Source organism: Silurus meridionalis, chromosome 2 (assembly GCF_014805685.1).
Source record: "Silurus meridionalis isolate SWU-2019-XX chromosome 2, ASM1480568v1, whole genome shotgun sequence".
Taxonomy (NCBI): Eukaryota; Metazoa; Chordata; class Actinopteri; order Siluriformes; family Siluridae; genus Silurus; species Silurus meridionalis.
The window spans coordinates 22,167,538-22,189,717 of record NC_060885.1 but is presented as its reverse complement, the minus strand read 5'-3'; the positions used below and the strand labels follow the sequence as shown (position 1 = coordinate 22,189,717).

General features: G+C 40.9%; 1 protein-coding gene across 2 annotated transcripts in view; it reads right to left on the bottom strand.

Annotated features, from left to right (window-relative positions):
• akt3a (v-akt murine thymoma viral oncogene homolog 3a) overlaps positions 1 to 22,180 on the bottom strand; it is a 108,864-nt gene that overhangs the window by 26,075 nt on the left and 60,609 nt on the right. For both annotated transcript variants that reach the window (XM_046868187.1, XM_046868196.1), the window contains exons 3-4: positions 2,940 to 3,065; positions 764 to 875 (exon numbers count right to left, since the gene is read on the bottom strand). In XM_046868187.1, coding sequence (XP_046724143.1) covers positions 764 to 875; positions 2,940 to 3,065 — 238 coding nt within the window. The remainder of the gene's footprint in view (positions 1 to 763; positions 876 to 2,939; positions 3,066 to 22,180) is intronic.

Below are 22,180 nucleotides of genomic sequence, written 5' to 3'. Positions count from 1 at the left end.
AAGAAATATTTTTCTCTATACAAAACCAGTAATGGATGAAGTACACAAACCATGTACTTGAGTTAAATTAGAGATACACTAAGTAAAATATTACTAGAGTTAAAGTTAATGTGCTCCCTTTAAACTTTTACTTACTTAAGTATCCAAAGTACTATGATTTATAATGGTTATTTTTGCCACAAGTCTTTTGCTTAATCAACTCAGTTTATATGAAAAGACTCTGTTACTCTCAGCACAAAAATCTATTAATAGAATGATATTAAAGAGTCAAACACTGAATAATATTTATTACAATTATCATGAGCCCAAAAGATCTTTTTCAACTACTTAAAAAAAAAAAACACACACACAAATAAGGACACGGGTGTTGTGGCGAGTTCAAGGCAGGATTTGATTTCTTCATTTATTCCTCTCAAAATGTTCTGCTTGCTGTTGAACTGATGCTGAACTGTACGTTGGTGATAAGTGGGTTCCACAAAGCGCCAATCAAAACAGAGCGCGCGCTCGACCCTGATTGGTGGCTTGCTGTGTGTTTGACCAGTTTATTTTTGATCACAAAGTTTTATCTCACAGTTTTATTCACATAATGAATATGTAGTTAAGTAAAAAGTATGATATTTGACTTTGAAATGCTTTAAAGTTAAAATAAAAGTCTCCCCAAATAGAAATACTTAAGTACAGTTACTGGAAAAAGCTTCTTAAGTACAGTAACGAATTACATTTACTTCGTTACTGTCCACCACTGATTGGAACCTGGACTTACCTTTCCTCTGGAGTGTCCACGTGGAAAGTCCTTTCAATAACTGTGGTCCACTGTAGACATCTGATAATGAACGTGTTCGGCTTTGGCCGTTCGGTTTTCATCAGCTGGCATTCTGTAAGGAAAGGAACCAAGGAGAGGAGGGGGACAAAATAAATGAGAAAGAGGAGATAAAGGCTTTACAGAATGTACTGCTAGTGTTAAATCTAATTAAGGAAAACCTGACCTACAATCGAAAGCATCTTTTGGGTATGTAGGGAGGTCAGGTTGGCCAGCTGCGGGGAACAGTTAGTATTTGATAAACAGGGCAGTGCCAGGTTGAAACAAATGGGCTGAGGGAGAGCAGGAGAAAGCAATGCAACACCACAGAGAGACAAATGAAAGAGAGAGAGAGAGCGAGAAAGAGGCGCAAGAGACAAAATGAACATATACAGCTTTCCTATAAACAGCATGCAGGTCTGCGACACCAGATGTTTTTCTATATGAGATGGGACTCCACTACTTTTGAATGTGTCTCTGCTCGTGGGGAGTGAAGGTGATCTCAGAGCCTGGCTCATTGTCACAGCGGACAGCAAGGGAAAATTTTTTATAAATAAATAAAAAGAACGGGACCACAGGTGAAACTGTAGCAGTCTCAGCCATCAGCTCATCACAAGCTTTCTCAGCTGGCCAATTCCAGCCGCCAGCAAACAGCACCGCGGCCTACATTCGGTCCCGAAGGTTAATAGCGACAGCGCAGATGTCACGGGGCGTGCGCTCTACCTGGGCAGTAGATGAAAATTAGAGGCGCCCGCTGCGAGCTGAAAAACAAGGTCACAGCAGCCGGAATGTGACACCTCGGGAGGAGCAGAAGCTGAGCCGACAGCATTGTTTGCTTTGCCACGTAGGATCACAGATGACGAGCTTTGCTCGAAGCAAGAGCCGCTAAGCAGAGCGAGCACGCCAATTAAACAACCCAGAAGCTGCAAATTCCACCGCTCGTGCCGCGCTTTCGTTTTCTCGGGTCCAAAATAAGGTTGAGAGGTTGCCAAGCACAGAAAACATCAGGAGACAAACACGGTAATTGCTTCGGTGCAAATTAGGACTGACTAGCATAGAATATTTTAAAGGGAACAAACTACTATGTTAATATTGCATTTGCGCTGTGAAGAAATGATACAAATCAAAACATTTGAAAACTGATCTCAGATATGAACAGTGATAAACTCTAAAGCTAAGTAAAAAAAAGAAAAAATTCTAAAACGCTGCAACACAACAGGACACTATTCCAGTTCCTGTTGTTGAAACTGTAACAATAAATGCAGTACTAGTAAGTGTAAAAGTTAAAAACTGGACAGATTTTTGGCATTCAAACACAAAATTCGTCATATGTTGCAATCATTGTTAGAAAAGACTAATTGGGGAATATTGATTGCACTGCCTGGTGGGCAGATGTAGATCTGGTTAGGGTGTGTGTGTGTGTGTGTGTGTCCGAGTGGTCCGGAGGCGGATGGGCAGGGTGGGGAGAGACAGCGCATTAGACTATGAGCCTCCCACAACCACCTGGCCTCCCAGCTTTCTGCAACAGATGTGGCAATCCGCTCCCCTGCCAAGCCGCCTGGGCTGCATGTATGGCCACTCCTCTCTCTTCCAGGCTTTAGATTAAAACCTGGCCGCGCCTCCTGACGGATGGGAGGATGAGGGACAGAGGCTCGCTCGCTCGATGTTTCCTGGAGCCAGCACTCTGGGCCCATTATCCAGCATGCCGTGGAGCGCGCATTTTCGAGAGGTTACCGATGAGTTTACTTCGGCAGATGCTCACAGAAAACACCATAAAACTGATGTCTGAAATTAATACATTTAATGGGTGTTTTTCATCTTCTTGGTTTTATCGATCCGACAAACTCACACACACACCAGTCACCTCACATTAAATTGTAATAAATCACAGTGAGTCACTCTTAATCACTATGAATCGTCTAGTGCTTGTACAAGTGTCACGTAAAAAATAAAAATAAAATCATAATTACGCGTATATGCAAGCCCTGTGTATGAAATGAAATCATAGTGTAAGAGAATACTACTACTAAGTGGCGTGAGTCCTAAAAGGCAGAGAGCTCAAACACACAAAACAGCCTTCGATGATCATAATAATAATAATATTCTATATATCATAATATTCTACATAATATTCACTTACTAGCAACAGAGAAGTTATTGAGAGGATAGGGGAGGTCTGCATCCTGTGGCTTCTCTTTGTACCCAATAAAGGATCCATCAGTTTTCAGTAGAAAGTAGCGTGGTCTCCAGTTCTTGATATATTCACCTATAAAAAAAAAATTCAAACAAGAACAATGGTGATTATTAAACACAAAGATGACAAAAAGTACATAAAAAGAACAATCTGTGCAAATTAACGCTGCTGTAAGTAATTTTTTTTATGTGCACATAGATGCAGAGTCTATAAACCAGAAAACATATGTGTACAGAAAAAAATAAAAATCAGGCAAAACCTGACAAAAAGCTGCTTTCAATTCACCATCCAAACACTGGGATTATATTGTTAACATGTTTTCCACCTCGGGGCCGGATGTCAGCTCGAGAGTCGTCTGGCTGAATTCTGGCAGATGTTAGAATGGACCGAGTCCACACACTGGTGTGACACTAGAGTATGCAGGGTGGAAGAGGGGAGGCAAAAAAAAAAAGGCCTGTAGGATCATCTAGTTGCCACACGGGGTGATTCGGAAACCTTTAACCCCTCTAGGCTAAAGCGAAAACACAACATCTGCTGAGCAGCTGCTCTCATTGTATTACCATGTAAAACTTCTGGTGCAACAGCCTGCACTATCTAATAACCAACAGCAGGATTACAAGAGTGTCAACATCAGCATCAGTACACACACACAGATTTTCCCAAGCACTAACACTTTATTGCACATTAAATAGATCTTTTGTGTGGCATTTGGTACTTAAAATGATGTGCTAAGGCAAATTTCTTCGAAGCACCACTTATACAGTATTTCCACCGTATCAAACGAAGAATTGTCTAATCAGTTTTAAATGTCAAATCAGCGTGAGAACTTGCAGCAGGACATCATGATTGAGGCTTGGGTCAAAACAAACAACCCCCCCCACCCCGGACAAAAAAAAAAAACGCACTGAAAGACCTTGTCAGTGTGTAACTGAACATTTAAGGCGTTTGCCAGACATTTGCCTTTATTCAGAGCGACTTACAATTAGATCAATAATTCAACTGAGCAGTTGCTCAAGGGCCCAACAGTGGCATCTTGGTGGAGCTTGTATTTGAACTCATGACTTTTTGATCACAGGAACATCCTAACCACTAAGCTTACTAAAGGGATTTGTTTTTCCTTCCTGCTGGTATGTGAAGGTTGGACATCGGTTTCACCAACACTTCATCAACTACATTCTTAGCCAGTATAATAATTGTCATTGTGTGATTAAATGTGTTCCTCAGCTCTGTGATTTAGTCCTTTAGCTCTATGTTGTTTATGTAGCACAAGGGTACTGAAGAAAGGTTGCTTCTTTTCACTGTGTACTGGAAATGACAATAAAAGCTTCTTGACTTGACTTCTTCACACATTTTGGGACAAAGAGCAACAATGTCTTTCTCCAGATGGAATAAAAACAGCCATTCAGACATCTAGTGATGAGGCAGGGTCACATAACAGAGTCAAACCGAGCTGTTTTTACACTTTTTTTGCAGTGCAACATAAAAGAGGTCGTTCTATCATCTGGAGATCGCATCTTGTGTTTTGAGGAAAGGAGGGAGGGATGCTATACTCTTTATGACTAGCAATCACGGGCATCTGTGAGATCATGTATGCTAAAGAGGGCAAGTAGCGCTTTAATTTTTCCCCAAAAGCTTGACATAGCATAAGCAGCAGTTTGAGGAAAAAAGTGGTGGGTAGCTACACATATCTCTTAAGAAGCACTTGAAAGTTTTTAACCCTCCACCAGATGTGCTGGAATGGGAATTGACAGGTGACCAAATTATGGTGAAAAAAGAAACTTGATTGAACAGATCAAACAAGCTATTGTATAAGTGCCGTTGTGTCGAACGGTACATCACACGTGTTGATATGATTTAAACTGTAAACGAGGAGGTTTCATTAAACATTTTATTTTCCTGTGCATTTACTTCACTATTTAATACCTGCGCAGGTTTAGCCTAGGTTGCTTATGCACTATTGTGCGAGTAAAGTGGGCAGGGTTTCAGGGTTTTCTTTCCCATGCAGAGTGCATATGTCCAAGATAAAGTTTGCAACAAAAAACAACCTCAGGCACATGTAAAAGGCCAAGATCTATCTGATGACTTCAACTGGAGACATACTTGGCCACTTCATCACCTTCAACTTTAACTTCCTCAGCAAGGCACTTGTCTTCTTGGCGGTGTGTTTGGGGTTGTTATAAGGTTGGAAAACTGAAGTTCGTTCCAGTTTCTGAAGGAAGGGAATCATGTTTCTGCTTTAGGATGTCACAGTACATGTTGTAATCCATGTTCTAAACGAACCACAGCTTTCCAGTGCCAGCAGCACACGTGCAGCCCCAGACTATGATGTTACCACCACAATGCTTGACACCAGGGCATCGCCACACTTGCTGGACACCATCTGAGCCAATTAAATTGATCTTAGTTTCATCAGACCAAGGGACATGGTTCTAGTAATTCATGCTCTTGGACAGGTTGTCTTCAGCAAACAGTTTGCAGGCTTTCTAGTGAACCAGCTTCAGAAAAGACTTCCTTCTGGGACGACGGCCATCCAGACTGACTTGTTGCAGTGTACAGCGTATGGTCTGAGCACTGACAAGCGGACCTTCCCTTTCTGCAACCTCTAAAGCAATGCTGGCACTCGTGCATCTGTTTGAAGCAGCTTCAGCACCTGACGCACAGCACGAGGACTCAACTTCTTTGATTGACCCTTGCGAGACCTGTTCCGAGTGAAACCCGTCTTGGAAAACCTCTGTATGACCTTGTCCACTGTGAGAGAATTGTGCTCAAAGAACCAAATTTTAACTGCTTTAATACAAGATACACAAATATGTATGGTCCTGTCAAGCAGACAAAAACATGAAGATGATGAATAGGACATGTGGCATACAGCTGTTATCACTTAGGGTGTACTCACTTTTGTTGCCAGCTTTTTGACAATAATGTATGTTAATTAAGTAAATCTGTACTGCTACACAAGCTGCACACTGACTACTCTCAAATATAACCAAGTTTCATTTCTATAGTATTGTCCCTTGAGAAGATACTAAAATACAAGACACTAGAATGTTTGCTGAAATGTAAGGGGTCACAAGAGCAGAGCGGCATTTTGGAAATAGCCTGCCGCCGCATTTTTCCGCTATTACTGCATGTGTGCAAGACCGAGGAATATGTCCTTATTATTTTCTGATGCTCATTTATAAGTTTCTTTGACTAACCCATAACGCTTTTGCCAAGAAAAATAAAAAAGCACGAGTTTTGGAAACCTGTCTGTGCTTATATGATTTCTGTTGCAACAGGAGTTTTAGTGAGCTCTCCCTTCACCCAGACTAAACGCTTTACAACGGCTTGTATCTAAACTGTTGCCTACCAAAAAAGTCATTGTTCACTGTCTTCCTTCTTCCGTGGAAATTTTTTCTTCTGATGCCGTGCAGCTCAGAACACAGGTGAAGTGCGTTTTTTCTTTTTCGTTCGGAAATGTCATTGTTTTAATGTTATGTCTCTCAGTTTTTTGGCTTGAAGTTTGTGAAACCGGGAAAAACCCAGGAAAAATCCATAAATTAGCCGCTTCGTTGTTTAAGCCGCGGGGTTCGAAACGTGGGGAAAAAGTAGTGGCTTATAGTCCGAAAAATACGGTATATACACATATATGCTGTATAAACACAAGTGTTACTAATGTTTGATAACAATCAATTTATGGAAAAAAATGTAATAATCTTTTACCACTAAGATGTAGTCACTAAATAATATAAAAACTATGGCTACACATGGTGTTGTGTTTCATATTTTCACTCAATCCTTCCCAGAAAGAAATGTTCAACTATCAAAACTCCCTTAATTCCACAGTCTCTAACCTCGAAAAACTGCACCGGCAGAGTTTTATGGCCTCGAATCTTATCTATTAAGACAGACAATCTGGTAGGCACGTGAGCGCAGAAGCCCAGAGAATCCCCAGACGTGTGCTTTCTGATTCTAAACTCCTGGTAATTAGGCGCTATCTCCAGCAAGTGACACACAGGCCTCTGTGACAGCTCTGATCACTTTTTTTCTCCATCAGAGGAGGAAATAAACAACATGTTCTATTTGTAACATCCACTTAAAGCATAATGACACCAGCTTCTCTTAATTAACACATCAGAGAAAAACACCTGCTCATGTTAATTTGAGAAGACGGAGGTCTTCGCCGCTATGCCTCCGTCAGGCGGTGGAGTCGATGGGTAGGAGGGAGCAGCTGAACAGAGGCAGTCGCCTTTCCACAAAAAAAAAAAAAAAAAACAGAAAGAGAGAAGGAATGACGGGGAAATGGGAAAAAGATAGAGAGGGAGGAAGAGATAGAAGTGGAAGGGTATGAGCTGATAGAAGAACAAAGTGGCTCTGTGTAGCAGCTTGGCACGCAAACCTCGTCTTAAATCATAAAAATAAGATGACTTTTGGAAAAAATACCTAAAAATATAAATGAATTGAAATTAAATGATACGGTTTTGATACAGTAGGATGGGCTGCTTGATGGGCCAAATTTGCAGAAATATTAGAAAGTAGTCTATTGCAAATGGAATAGTGATAGTAGTATTTTTAGTAGAAATATTAGTAGTAGTGTAGTATTTGTAATAGAAGTATTAGGAATAACAATAGTATTATAAGTAATAGTTGTATAAAATACGTCTTATCTCAATAGTAGGTAGCTAACACCACTTTTTCACACAAAAGAGCTTGTAATATAGACTGTGTGTGTGTGTGTGTGTGTGTGTGTGTGTGTGTGTGTGTGTGTTTTCTGATTCAAACAGACAGACAGAAAAGTCGAATGGCACTAGTTAAAAATCCCAAGATCTAAGATCCTGTCAATTGAAATGTAAATTATTGAGTGAGTGATCTTGTACATTCATTCATTAATAAATATACTTTTGAGGCATTTTAGCATACCGTGTGAAAAAATGTCCAGCGTCTAAGCAAATGGATTCATACCTTCATGGCATGACTTTATATCGTTATCCATACTAAAACGTCTATAGCTGCAAACAGGAAACATGGCGAATCACAGGAGGCATCAGCTAAAGTGAGGCACTGATTGTGTTCGCTGGTTTAGTTAGGAAGTCAGTGAATTGCCAAAGTGGATAAAGGGGCAGCAGACGGGGTAGATAAAGAGCAAAAGCGACTTTTACCCAGTTCCTCACACTGACTCAGCCGGGTGTCCTTGAAATCCGAATCAGCAGCAGAGTTAATCTGGCATGCAGCAGAGAGGCACACATGCACGGGGTTCTCCGACACCTGCACAACTTGAGCAACTCGAATTCCCCGTTACTGAATGCGCCTGTAAAGGGTTCGAGTTGAGAAACTTCTCGATACCACTGATGATCTGGGATCTGTAAATATGCGGTGGAGAGTATTCTCATTTTCTGACACCGTTCTCCCATTAAGTTCTGCGATCTAGACAGCTCCAACTGCACAATTAAAATATCATACTGGGCGCCATTCAATTACAAGCCTAGATTAATTGTTCATTTGTCTGTGGTCTGTGACAGCCGGACGCCTGTGGGACAGGGAGTTGGACGGGCCGCTTTCAGACAGACGCGTTCTTGAGCAAACTACCCCCAAACACACACACACACACCCCACCCACCCGCAACATCGCCACCCGCTCTGCAAACTTGCGCAAAACTCTGAAACTTGCTCGATAATGTTTCTTGCACGATGGAGTATCAGGCAGGCAGGAGGAGAATAGAGAGGGGATATGGGAGGGTGGGTGAGGGGGTGGGTACACAAAAGGGAGAAAAAGCACGAACACAAAAAACAAGGCCATTTGTTAATCAGTCCAAACAAGGATTTAATTTAATGCTTTGGCTGGGAGCGCTCTGCTTTGCAGATGGCTTAAAGATGAGCATGTGATGGGTGCTGTGGGAGTGGTGCCTGCCGCGTTCCAGCACACGCTGGGCACTCCAAGCGGCAGCAGCTCGCCTGGGCATGAGTGTCCACAGCCGCTCCAGCGTAGCCCAGGCTCAGGCACGCGCCCGCAGACGTGGGCAGCATTCGAGCGGAGCTGTTCCTGCGCTAGGTGCGTTCAGTTCAGCGCCTGCATGCTGAAGAACAATTTTTGGACCTGCTTTAGCAAGATGGCAACACTAACAGTAAACACAGGCCCACTCGTTCTATTCCTCTCCCTCTCTCTCTCTCTTTTGCTTTCTTTCTTCCTTTCTCTGAGTCATCTGCGCACAAATAGAGAGTTCGAATGTTTTATATACACAACACTCACAGCGATGTCTCTCTAAAGCGAGGCTGAGATTTCTGCTGGAATACTTTTAAATGATTCGTTTCCAGCTACAGCTGCTGAAACGTGCTTCGCAAACAAGGCAAGTTTGCTAAGTCTGTTTGCAGCGAGCAAATGTGCGACTCGCTATTACATCAAAAGAGCATGACACTCTTGGTTCAGGATGCCGGACATCTGTCTTTGGCAGGTACGAAGACTTATTTACATTTCACACGCTTTGTAGAGCAAATCAGGCGACCAAAGCACCTCCAGTATTTATAGCTATACACGAATATGCAAAAACGTGATGAATCAGGAAGCTGATCAGTCAGATGGAGAAAACCAGAACTTTCTAAAGCACCAGTTTTGCTTTAACAAAGAACCGGACAGATGCTATGCTTCCGGATAGATTTTTCCAAAAATAAATAAATAAATAAAAAACCCATAGAACAGCGCAGCTTTTTCACGAGTATTAAAAATCGCACTTTATCATTAGGAGAAAATTGTTCTTTCTCTATTGAAAATAATCTGCAGTGCTCAAAGATCTTTTGAACCTGATTCTGTGATTCTGATTCTTGCAAAAAGTGGCAGCTGTATTTAAAATTCAAATAGAAAAAATTGCAAATACATTATAGCTAATAATTTTTTTTTCATCAAGAATGAAAAAGGTTCTTTTCAATAGAAGCAATAATCAATAGACGCTTATGGAATTATTTCATAATCGCATACGAATCCTGAAAATCCGACTGATTCAAGACGAAGTAAATCATGAGATCACACGATTTTACATAACTCGACGTCCCCAGGACAGTGACAGAGACGGGCACAGAGCCTCTACTTAGCTCTACTGGAACGCGGCTACAGCTGAGAAGTTGTCAAGTGCGATTTCAAGGCTCCGCTAAGCCGGGGAGGTCAATGTGATGATGCTGAGTGGTGGGGATTTGCTTCCTTTTCCCTTAAATTGTCCACAAAGTCATGTACTCCTCATGAGCTCCTTATCAAGATGAAGGTCATGCTAACAGTTAAGACAGGCAGACACAAAAGGCCCCTGCTTCAATTAGTGTGCTTCAATGGTCCCATAGAGACTTATTGAGTGGGAAAGAAAAAAAAAATAAAGTGGCTTAAAAACCGAATACGCTGGAATCTAGACACACATATTCAGTGTTAACGCTGCGTGTCTCTGCTCGTCTCAGTCTCGCAGACAAAAGGGTCTCAGACAACTTATGTCCAAGGCAGATACAAGGCAATCCACTTAGCCTGTATTAATGACATTAACATACTGCAACAACACGGCTGTGCATGTGTGTGTGGTAAATGGATCAGCTGAACACTATGAATTTAGGCTTCTAAAGCATCCGCTATCTGATAAACCTATAACTAAAAAAACCCTCAGTAATGTCTATTAAAATGATAGACGAGCATCTCTATAACTGAGGTGCACCTCGATGCATAGCCAACGTTCCAGATACATTTAAGATACATATAATGCAGCTTCCGATGCGATACGATACAATCCCCCCCATTACCCTGCAGTACGATCCAATTTCGATTCTATTCAACACAATGCAATACGATGCAATGGAACAAATATGATGCTCTGCAATTCAATATGATGCAGATAGTTCAGATCATCATAAAGCAAATCATACATGTATTTAAGTGCCTTCTGACTTCGAACGCATGACCCCCTTTCACAAACAGTCTGTTGTAGTGCAAAAAAAAAATCCGAAATAAAACCAGATCTTTTCCTGTTCTGTCTCCAGGAAGATGCAGCTCTACCTCTGCCATGTTAATCTGTATTCTATGTGACTATCAGGACACGCCTCGGTCGCCGTAGTGTTGTGATGCGTCATATTCATGTTACAGCAGCGATGCTGAGAGAACGCGCTTGAGAAAAAGTTTAACGGGGAGGAATCAACCTGCATATCAAATATCGGTCACAAATTTCGGTCACTTTCTAAATAATAAAAGTACAGCGCATCTACTGATAATTATATACTAATACATCGTTTTTTAGTGATGCAAATATGTTAATAAGGATACATAGCGACACAGATGCCAGTTTGTATCCGATTCGCACTTCTTTAAATCGATGCATCGCATCGTTAGCTTTTATACAGAAGCACCGATGCGAATCACAGAATCTTATCATCCCTAATTAAAAAGTACATATGAATCCCATTAAAGCGCTCACCCTACAGGTCCCATTCATACACTGGGACAGCCTGAAGCTGAGGCCCAAAGAAAGGTTTGTCACATGTAGTAGAGGTTTCATTGCCCCCTGAGGCCGGATGAGCTGCGTCATGGAATCATCTGTTCACATGCCCGCTGCAGAGCTGGGCACAGCAATGGCGAAGGCAGAGACAATGGGTGGCTGCCTGGGGACGTGGGGCTTCTCTCAGGGGGCCTGCATGCACATCACATTGCCAGCTGCACACAGCTTGGCCTCCTGGTGCTCCTCCAGACCCCCTGCTGGTGCAGCGAACTGCCACACTGGGCCCAACAGCACACACCCACACACATACTGAACCGTGTGTTCATCAACACAGTGCTGCTGCATGAATGTAGCAGAGCTTGAGCATGTTCCCGTGAGATCTTGAGAAAAATGAGTGACAAGTAATATAAGTTCATATAAGCACATTTGATTATAATCCATTTAAAAGCAATAAATGATTCAGGTGTGCTGTATGTGTATGCAAACACCCGTTCATCTATCTATCCATCCATCCACACATGCATTCGACCACTAGATGGCACCGGCCTACAGTTACAGTCAGCAACTTCAGTAGTAGTGTTTTTGTGTGTGAGTGAGTAAAAATGAGTAAAAGAGGGGTGGGGGGAGAAATAAAAACAAGGCAAGGGCTACATTGGCTGTCTAAAAACAGAAAATATGACAAACAAAACATCTAAAACATCTGGATGCTGACCAGAGACCACATCACACTAACACATATTCACAAACACACACACACACACATGCACACAAGAGCTACAGTTCCTACAACAAATGGTGTGTAGGAAATAAATGTGTATGTATTGTGTATTTGTTATTGACTATACAGTGGTGTGTCGAAGTTTCTGCTAACACCCGTACAGCTGATGATTTTCCCACTGTACACACAGCACATCCTGGAGTGTTTTATTCCTCTCATTCCACAGCAAATTGCCAACAATTACCATGTTTTCATTTATTAATGACCCACACTGTTTATATTTACACTTCATGAGACAAGTTACTTCCTGCTAACATCTGTTATATCATAGCTGTTATTGTAGCAGCTAGAAATAGTCCTTCTACCATCTTTCTAGTGAAATAAATCAAACTAAAACCTCCAGCTTGTTGCATTTCCAAGAATCCGCATACATCACAGTGACACTGTAGCACTGGTCAGTACGGTACAGAAGGTTAGTGAAAATAGACTGTCCATATAAAAAAAATACTTATAAAATAAAAGAAATTTTATGAAGTGGAATTTTTCCACATACTCACCTGTGTGAGTATAAAATCAATATTGGGGCTACAGCTGTCAATTATTTCCGTGATCAAGTTTACTGCCAATTATTTCGTCGATTAATCGGGGAAATGGATAAGAAGTACTTTTTCTTAATTAAAGAGTGTTACTAAATATACAAGAAAAAATAAGACTTTTTAAAAATTTTAATTGCTGAAATTGCACACAAGAATATCTGTGAAAACTAAACCCATTTGGTGCATTTAATTGCTCTTTTATATCAAAATGCAAATACAAATATATAAATTAAAAAAATCATACATAAAAATGTCAAAATCTTTTCAAATAACTATAAACTATACCATTTTTTAAAAGGTATGCGCACTGTACGTGTTTTCTTTAGGCTTTAGTTTGGAATTATCACAAACTATGGAAACTTTCCGTCGTTTCCTTGAACCTGAATTTTCTCAAGGTTCCTCTGTTTTCTCACCGTTTCTCCAAATATTTTGCATCAATGATTTTTTTGTATTCGAATTACTCGAGTTATTCGAGGAATCATATTGGCCCTAATCCATACTAATAGTTTTTCCGGCTTCCAGTCAGCCTCCAGTCGGCTTCCAGTCATTAAGAATACGGCCTCTAGAGGCATATCACTTACGCCACGTGCTTGTTTTTGACGCTTTTAACGCGAGACTGCACACTGCCCAGTTAATATTATATTAATTATGTATAATTTATTCATTAAATAATTATATTTATTAATGAGTATATTCATATGTATTTTATTTACCACATTTTCATGATTCAGTACTGTTTTTATTTTTGTCATAAAATTACTATTTAAAATGGAGTGTTGTGTTGATTGATCGGTTATCGGCAAGTACCATCCAACCTAGCTATCGGTAATATCCACTGTCGGTCGACCCCTGGTTACTACTGCATTTAGACCCGCCATGCTAGCATCCATTTTTATAACGCTAACATTAAAAATCTCGGTTTGCTTTGAACACCCCTCACAGATCTAGCAAACAGCTCTCTCAACAAAAAAACACCTTACTTTATCAAAAATGAGACACTGTTGCATAGCACTGTTGATTTTAAATCCATTTATTTCGGCTTAGATCAGGAGCACCGTCTCTGCCACACACTTAAAAGAATTTAAGAACACGATTGTAATAAGATTAAGCGACTGCCATTTGAATTACAGCTGGGACTCCTGTCGGAGCTGCTGTTATGGAAAATGAGTCAACAGTTTTTGTAACTGGAACAAAAAGATTTAAGATTTCAACAGCACTGTGGTATAATGTTTAATATTCCCACACTCCATTCCCCAACTATGAGGAAACTAATGTCATGTCAGCAAATCTCACCGAACTAAATAGAACTGAATTGACGGGAAAGCAAGAAAGAGAAAGAGATTTGCCGTCCACTCTCCTCACAATTTCACACACCCTTACCCTGATTTGTATTTTTACATAATTTGTATTCCAGAAAAAAAAAATCCTAAATAAAACGATCGTTATCTAAGTAACCAGCCTCTGATTTCAATGGTTTATTCAGACACTGATATTTACTTCTTTTTCAGTGATGTTTGTCCACCATTCAGCCCACAATAAGTGATACCTTCCTTAAATTTGCTCCTACAGAGCTACCAGCACTGCTATACCATGGCCAGTGATGGACAAGTAAATGTAATTAGTTACTGTACTTAAGTAGCTTTTTCGTGTATCTGTACTTTACTGAATCAAGGGAGACTTTAACTTTACAACATTTCCAAGACAATTTCCAAGACGACTTTATACTCGACTACATTTTGCGAAATCGTTCGTTCCTTTTTATTCACAAGTGGATAAAAGCTCTGGTTTTAACTCATTTTGATTGGCGCATGGTGGTATCTCTACTCATCACCAACATACAGTCCGGCATCAGTTCAACAGCAAACAGAACATTTTGAGAGGAATAAATGATGGAGGAAACTCAAACTCGCCACAACACCCGTGACCTTATTTGTGTGATTTTTTGCAGTAGTTGAAAAGAAGGTTTTGGGCGGATGATAATTTTAGTAGAGCTCAATCAACGTTTGAGTCATGAATATCATTCTATTAATAGATTGTTGTACTAACATTAGAGTCTATTCATATAAACTGAATTGATTAATAAAGAGTCTTGTGACAAAAATCATAATAGGATCATTCTAGCTATAATAAATCGGCTATTTAAATACATGTGAAATACTTTTGTACTTTTACACAAGTGAAAGATTAGAGTGAGCACTGTACACTTGAGTCATATTTCACCTACAGTATGTCTACCTTAACTCAAAAACATGGTTTGTGTACTTCGTCCACCACTGAGCATGGCGAGAAGACACAAGGTCAGCTGTTTAAACAGAGACAGGACAAAAACCATTTTTGTATGTGGAAATGCATTTGATATGAAATCTGCACATGCTTTTTTTTCCCCCTCATTACGCCTGTAAAGGAACAATACTTCTCATCGTCATACAGATTCCGTCTCACATTCACACCTGGGCTGAGTAATTGAGATTGGTGAGAGGTTGGAAATGTAATACCACCTGTTACACACAGGTGAGTGCGAATAAACCATAAACGGACCACACACAGAGACAGAGAGAGACAGAGACAGAGAGAGAGAGAGAGAGAGAGAGAGAGAATGAGAGAGAGAGAGAGAGAGAGAGAGAGAGAGAGAGAGAGAGAGAGTGTTTTAGGAGTGTTCCAGAACATTCCAATGGGAACAGCAACAGTGTTCCTGTCTCTCTTTCTCTCTTTTATCTTTTTTTTTTGGATGGACTGGGGTATTGGGGTTAGCAAAGCTCCAAGGTTATTTCACCATTAATGGTCATGAAACACCTCAGAAAATACAGTGTCCTAAAATACACAGTTCAGGTCTGCTATCTGCTGGGATTGTCATCACAGTCATCATTAATTCATGTCATTTGGACAGTCTCACAAGGTGACTTACACATGTTACTGTACTCCGTCCCATGTATAATGCAGGCAAAGAGGAGACATGGAATCCAGGTGTCTCGATGAAAAAAAAAAAAAAAAGAACAATTTAAAAAATGACAGGTTCAAGACTTTTTACTGCAACATCAGCTGCGAAATATAAAGATACGTTCCAGTCAACTCACCACACACAGCAGGTGAGGGGATACACAGACAATGGAGCAAATCATAAAGGGAAATGCCCAGTCCTATCCAGACGTTTAGCATCAATGCTGGTGTTCTATGATTTCCTGTCTTGTTTTAGTACTTTTTTAATAATTTACCTTTATTTCTAATAAAGATTTCTCCAGATTATTTTCATGATATTATGTACGATATAAGCAGTGCTCAAATTGGCATAAAGGACCCCCCATAACAACTAAAAAATAGTCTTAGTGGGTAAAGATAATTTGAATACAAAATATATGAATTACACAACAACTGGGGACCCGCCAAAAGACTTGACTCGATTTGAGCACTGTGTAATAGATGAGGTACTCAAAGTCTTTTCTCAAAGAGTTTTTCGCAGATTATTGAACCTCTGCTCATCTTTACTTCTAAACATCTCTGTGTATAAAATGAGTATTTTAAAAAGGCAGTCATGTTACTGACCAGTTACCAATTAACCAATTGAGTTGTTAAATGTTTCTCCATTTCTTTTTAGTAACACTTCCTTTTTTTTTCTTTTGTAGTCCCATCCCAACTTTTTTGAGCTGTGTTACGGCCATCAAATTCAAAATGACTATTTAATAATTAAACATCTGATGTGTTTTCTAAGTTCTACTATCAATAAAATATGTGTTTATGAGATTTGTAAATCATTGCATTCTGATTATATGGACATTTCAGTGTCCTAACTCTTCAGGGCATATACAATGATTTGTAAAAAATGTATTCATTTATTTTGCAAGAAAACAGGAGTCACAAATGTGTATCAGGTTTAAGGTGGCAGTGTTTCTCCAATTTATGTTGCACTTTTTGCGCAAGATTTCACTTTTCATCCCAACTGCTATTCAAACAATATCTCAAGCCCAACCTGACCTTCCTAAAGTCAGACCTCCCTAATGTCCAAATATTATTGTTCCTAGCAGACCTTGGAACTGCTATTAGCTGTTGCTTCACTGGGGAGCGACTAGACAGCAGGTGTCAGTCTCTGTCCTCTGTCCTAAAAAGGAAGATACTAAGGCATCCACACAGCATAAATCTGCATCGATGTGTAAAGAAAGTCGTGTGATTAGTGTTCTCCTCCAAGCGCAATGAGGCTCATGACTCGAATTCAGATATTGACAAATATTCAGTTCAAGTCTTTCGCAGTTTTAGCAACTAATCAGTGGCAGCATTTTCAAGATCAATGTATCGTGGCTCATCTGCACAGGAGCACAACACTAATGTAGTGGGAGAAAGGTTAAATGATGAAACTGAAGTGTAAGAAAAAAAAAAGTCAACGTTTAGAGTAAACGCCTTCTGCTGTAGTTTCTCAAGCAGCAGCAGGAGGGAATGATGGCTTGCTGTGACTGGGTCTAAATATATCCAGGGCCAACTGCAGTGGAGTTCATTAAAAGGGGAGCCTTACGGGGACAATGAGCCCCAAACACACAGGCTCGCTAAAGGCGGGTCTCGAACAACAGGCAGGGCTGAAGAGAGCTGAAGCTGCACCATCAGGCCAGTGGTGAACAGGTGCACGACTCCCTGAACACACTCTCGCAGGCTTCGACTGCTCTCAATGGCCATTATAGGCGAAGGGGTAAGGGGCCGGCGTTATTATTTATTCAGCAGTGCATCCACCGGGGAAGGCTGCTGCGCTGGGAGGCAGCTGGCGTCGGGGGGATGGACGAGCCCCTCGTATCCTATTGTCCAAACTGCCCCCTTACCACACACCCATTTCCAGAATGGCCTCTGTGCATTGCATAGGCTCTAATATTATTATAGTAGCCGATCACCCCTGACAGATACACACACAAGCATACATTGTGTTGCCATGTTATATTCACCCACCCCTCCACATATACTTCTCTCTTTCAGTTTGTTTCTTCTGACTGCACTACCCCCAAACACACACACACACACACACACACACACACACACACACACATATATAACAGGTTAAGGCTAATACAACCACCAGACTGGGTCAACTTCATTCAAGCAGACCCATTCATTCAGATCAATGGGGCCTGGACAGATATGGCACTTGAACTCACAAACTGCTGTCTTCCACTGAGCTGCTGTTTTTGATGTATTGGCTCTGACTTCCCTCAAGCTGGTACCATCTGGACATTACGAGGTGGACTAATGTTTAAAAAGTGGGATGTAACCGATGGTCCAGGCAACCCTGCCTCTTCGACATGAAATCATAAATTCGGCGCGATTCGACGAATTCATAATGAATACATGGTTTCATTACCACTTTTATCTAATGCGATCCATAGAAGGAACATTAGGTGTGGGTTTTAGTTTCAGTGCAATTAATGCCGTAGCATATAACCAAACGCATTCGGCGCAGTGCAACAATGCGCTCGGGTTTTCTTTTAATTACAGTTGGCGAGAAAAAAAAAACAAAAAAAACACGAGCTTATCCTCTGGACAGCTTACACACTGCTGTTTTAATTCACAAACACACATGAAATAAATTGCAAATGAAAAACAAGGGAAGCCATCCAGCATGTCGGTTCATAATGAACTATACATCGGAGGTGAAAAATCACGAATTTTGCTTGTGTTAGCTGTAATGTGCATTAAGGAGGAAATGGAATTGGCAGACACACGCAGTAAAGGAAAAAGAGGTGGAGGATGGGGTTATGGGCAATTCCTGAGTCATCACTGATGATGTTTATGGCTGTTGATTAATAAGTTATTACGGCGTGGTCGGCGACTCTCCTCCGGGATGTATCGAGAACCCGGGTCTAACAAAAGGGTCGAAGGCACAAAAAAAAAAAAAAAAACGCGAGAAAGAAAAGAGCAGCGCGCCATGCTGATGCCACAGTTGCCACTGTGTTTCACTAGAACGGTCCGTCATTTCGTCTCGACTCTACGAAGCACAGGGCTACGAAGGCTCAGCAGTAACTCCTGCTGAAATTGGCATTGTCTGAAAGGTAGAGTTTGGGTGTGCTCATCCTTCTCATTTCCTCGAGCCCAGACGCACATACACACAAACAGGCACACACACTGAATTGAGTCTCCTCCTTCAGAAGTAATGAGAGCAGTAGCAACAGCAGCCTGGCACTGAGTCTCAAGTTCCAGTCATTATGCTGTGTGACATCTGCACATGTTCATGTCTCTCTCTCTCTATCTCTCTCACTTCTTCCCTCCCTCCCACCTCTTCTACCACCTCAAAAGCACTTTAATACCCAGCTATAGCTGCACCACACACACATATACTCTCTTCTTGACGGCAGATGGCAAGTCAACAATTGTCTCCAACACCAGCGATGCTTCGCCACCCAATCAGTAGCCTCCTACACACACACACACACACGCACTCACTGCCTGTCCCACGATGTCGGCCCCCACAGCACCATCTCTTCAGTGACATGATAATAACCTCTTTGTTCGTCCACTACAATACAGCTGCGTAAGCCGCGCAAGCAAGCGCAAGGGCCCCACTGCTAAATCACATGTGCGCCATACACACGCTCCCACACACACACACACACACACACACACACACACACACACACACACACACCGGGCAGAGCTGACAGCAGGAGTGTGTGGTGCAGAGGAGGTAGTGGCTGTTGCACAGCTGTGCATCCAGCGACTCCCTTGACGAACAGGGAGAATGTCGGGAAGTACAAAGTTTGCCTGGGTACTCAGTCATCTGAGTGAATAATCCTGCGCAAAAAAGTACACTGTGTGGCAGCATGTTCCCTACAGCTCTGACCCCCAGCACTACAAAACAGCGAGTGCAGTACGAGGACTCATCGTTCATCATTTCACATGCAGTACAGTAAGCCAACTTTCACACACATTCCTAAACTGAATGTCACACACACACACACACACACACACACACACACACACACACACACACACACACACACAGTCAAATGACTTTTTTTTCTTCACACGCAGCCTCATACTCTCTCTTTCTCTCTCTCTCTCCCCCTCTGCTCTGCCCTCCATCACGCTGCAGTGGTGAGTAGTGGCACGCTCCCAGCATGCCGCGGTGCTGCCGTGCTGAGGCGTTGATGGATGTGGCGGCAGGGTGAGGAGAAGTGAAGAAGAGATTAGTGCGTGCGAGTCCCAGCTCCGTACACACACAACCGCAGCCGCCACCCCAAACCTTCTCCCTGCCGAATAAACCAAAATGCAAACCCAATGCACCGAAACTTTATTGAGCTGTCAGGGAGACCCTTATATTTCAAACCTGACCACATGTGGTAGGTTCTTAATTAAGCTCTAAACTTAGAGCGTAGAAAACTAGGGAAAAAAAAGTGTTACATCATTATTCCAAAGTAAAGTCTCGTTATTTTCGAAACATAACTACGTGAGAAACTGATTTCCCATCCACCCCAACCCGCTAAACGATTTACCACTTAAAAAAAAAAAAATAAAAATGCGATAAACAATTAATTGTCCAGAACCAATAATCTTAAAAACAAGACGAGTATTTCCCCCATTTCAGGTTGATGTTGAGTACAGGAGGGCGTAATTATATTAACAGCTGTAGAGTCAGGAACTGCTTGCCGGCAGCAGCAACTGTAAAAACTCAGCTGGATGGTGGATTCTGGAGTAAGGAAAAAGAAAAAAAAAAAAAAAAAAAAAACACCTATAACAGTATATTTTCCATGTAATCCTTTTACAAAGCAGCTGTCTAATGTTCACACCACTGACATTTTTCCCACTAGTGAGCTGCTGTTTGAATAAAGCAAAAATATAAACAGCGTACTTAATGACTCTCTAATTATCATCGCCATTACGGTTATTTAAGTGTTAGAGCTGAGACTTTGCTGTAGGCCTATTGAAACTTTTACAGTCGAAACGCAATGTTTATTTCCTGACGTCAATAATTTGCATCCCTAATAAAGAGAGTTAATAGTTAGTTGCTAGATAGTTGTAATATATATTTGTAATTACATGCAATATTTTGCCTTTTTATGTTGGGTGTGTCTGTGTTATCTATGTGTATTGTTTTTCAGTACTATTGTCTATTGTTCTGTCTATTTGTTACCTGTTTACATTGTTACATCTGCACATTGGAGCCTCTTGGAAACGCAACTTCTTTGACAAAGTTCACTTTGACTAATGTATATGGAAAAAGTTCTGTTTCTGAAATTAGCTATGTCGTTCACACATGGGGCAGATTTTTGTTTATATTAATAAAAACCATGCAAGTAGTTAAAAGTGTGTGGGATAGGCGGAAGAAGGCGGAGCTGTCGATTACTATCCAAGAGTCCAAAATTCCTGCACAAGCAATTCAATATATTAAAAAAGTACTTTTTTATACACCACCTTCAATTACCGACACTGTCAAACAAGCGGTTTTACAGAAATCTGGATACGGAGGTAGATTTAGATGCCTAATGAGCAAGCCAGTGGCGACTGCGGCAGGAAAATAGAAATTAAGCTGGCATGGGGAAGAAGCTTCAAGAAGAATCAGTGTCAAAAGGGAACGTATTTTCTTGGTGAAAGAGGATCATAAAGAGAAAAAATGAGAAAAAAATATATACTTCTAGATTCATATTTTAATTAGCTTTTTTTATTAAACAGAAAAACTCCCCTTTTTTTTGGCTGAGTAACTTGATGTTACTCTGATGACACTGTGGTGCTCCTGTACTAAATGTAATCACAGCACTAGAAGTAATGGCAGTATATATTTATATACAGTATAATATAGTATTTAGAGATCATTAAACAAATCCTTACAGTTGGCCCTACAAAAAATGTTTAATATCTTTGGGTGCTGTAAACTTACTATAAATGTAGATTTCAAAATGTAATCATTCTATACAGTGGGGGATATAATTATTTGATCCCCTGCTGATTCTGACCTTCTTACAAAAGACATGAACAGTCTAGAACTTTTATGGTAGGTTTATTTGAACAGAAAGAGACAAAATATAAACAGAATCCATAAAAAAAACATTAAAGAAAGGTTATAAATGAATTTTTCTTTGATGGAGTAAAATAAGTATTTGATCCCATAACAAGTTAGCAAGAATTCTGACTCTCAAATACAAAAATTGGTCCTGACCCTTTTATGTGAAGACACCAGTCACTGAATCAATCTCTTCAATTCAAACCTCTCCACCACCCGAGAAAGAAGAGAGAGCTGTCAAAGGACATCAGGGACAAGATTGTAGACCTGCTCAATGCTGGAATGGGCTACAAAATCGTAAGATTGTTGCCTTGGCCATATGTTTTGGGTCATTGACATCCACCACCCATTTTTAGTGTTCTGTGGTTCTCACCCAAGTTTCTACAGTGCATGGCACCGTTCCTGTGGTGAAGTTTTCCTGTAACCTTAGCAGAGAAATGTTTCCTCCTCCATGATTGTCTGTGAGGATTGCG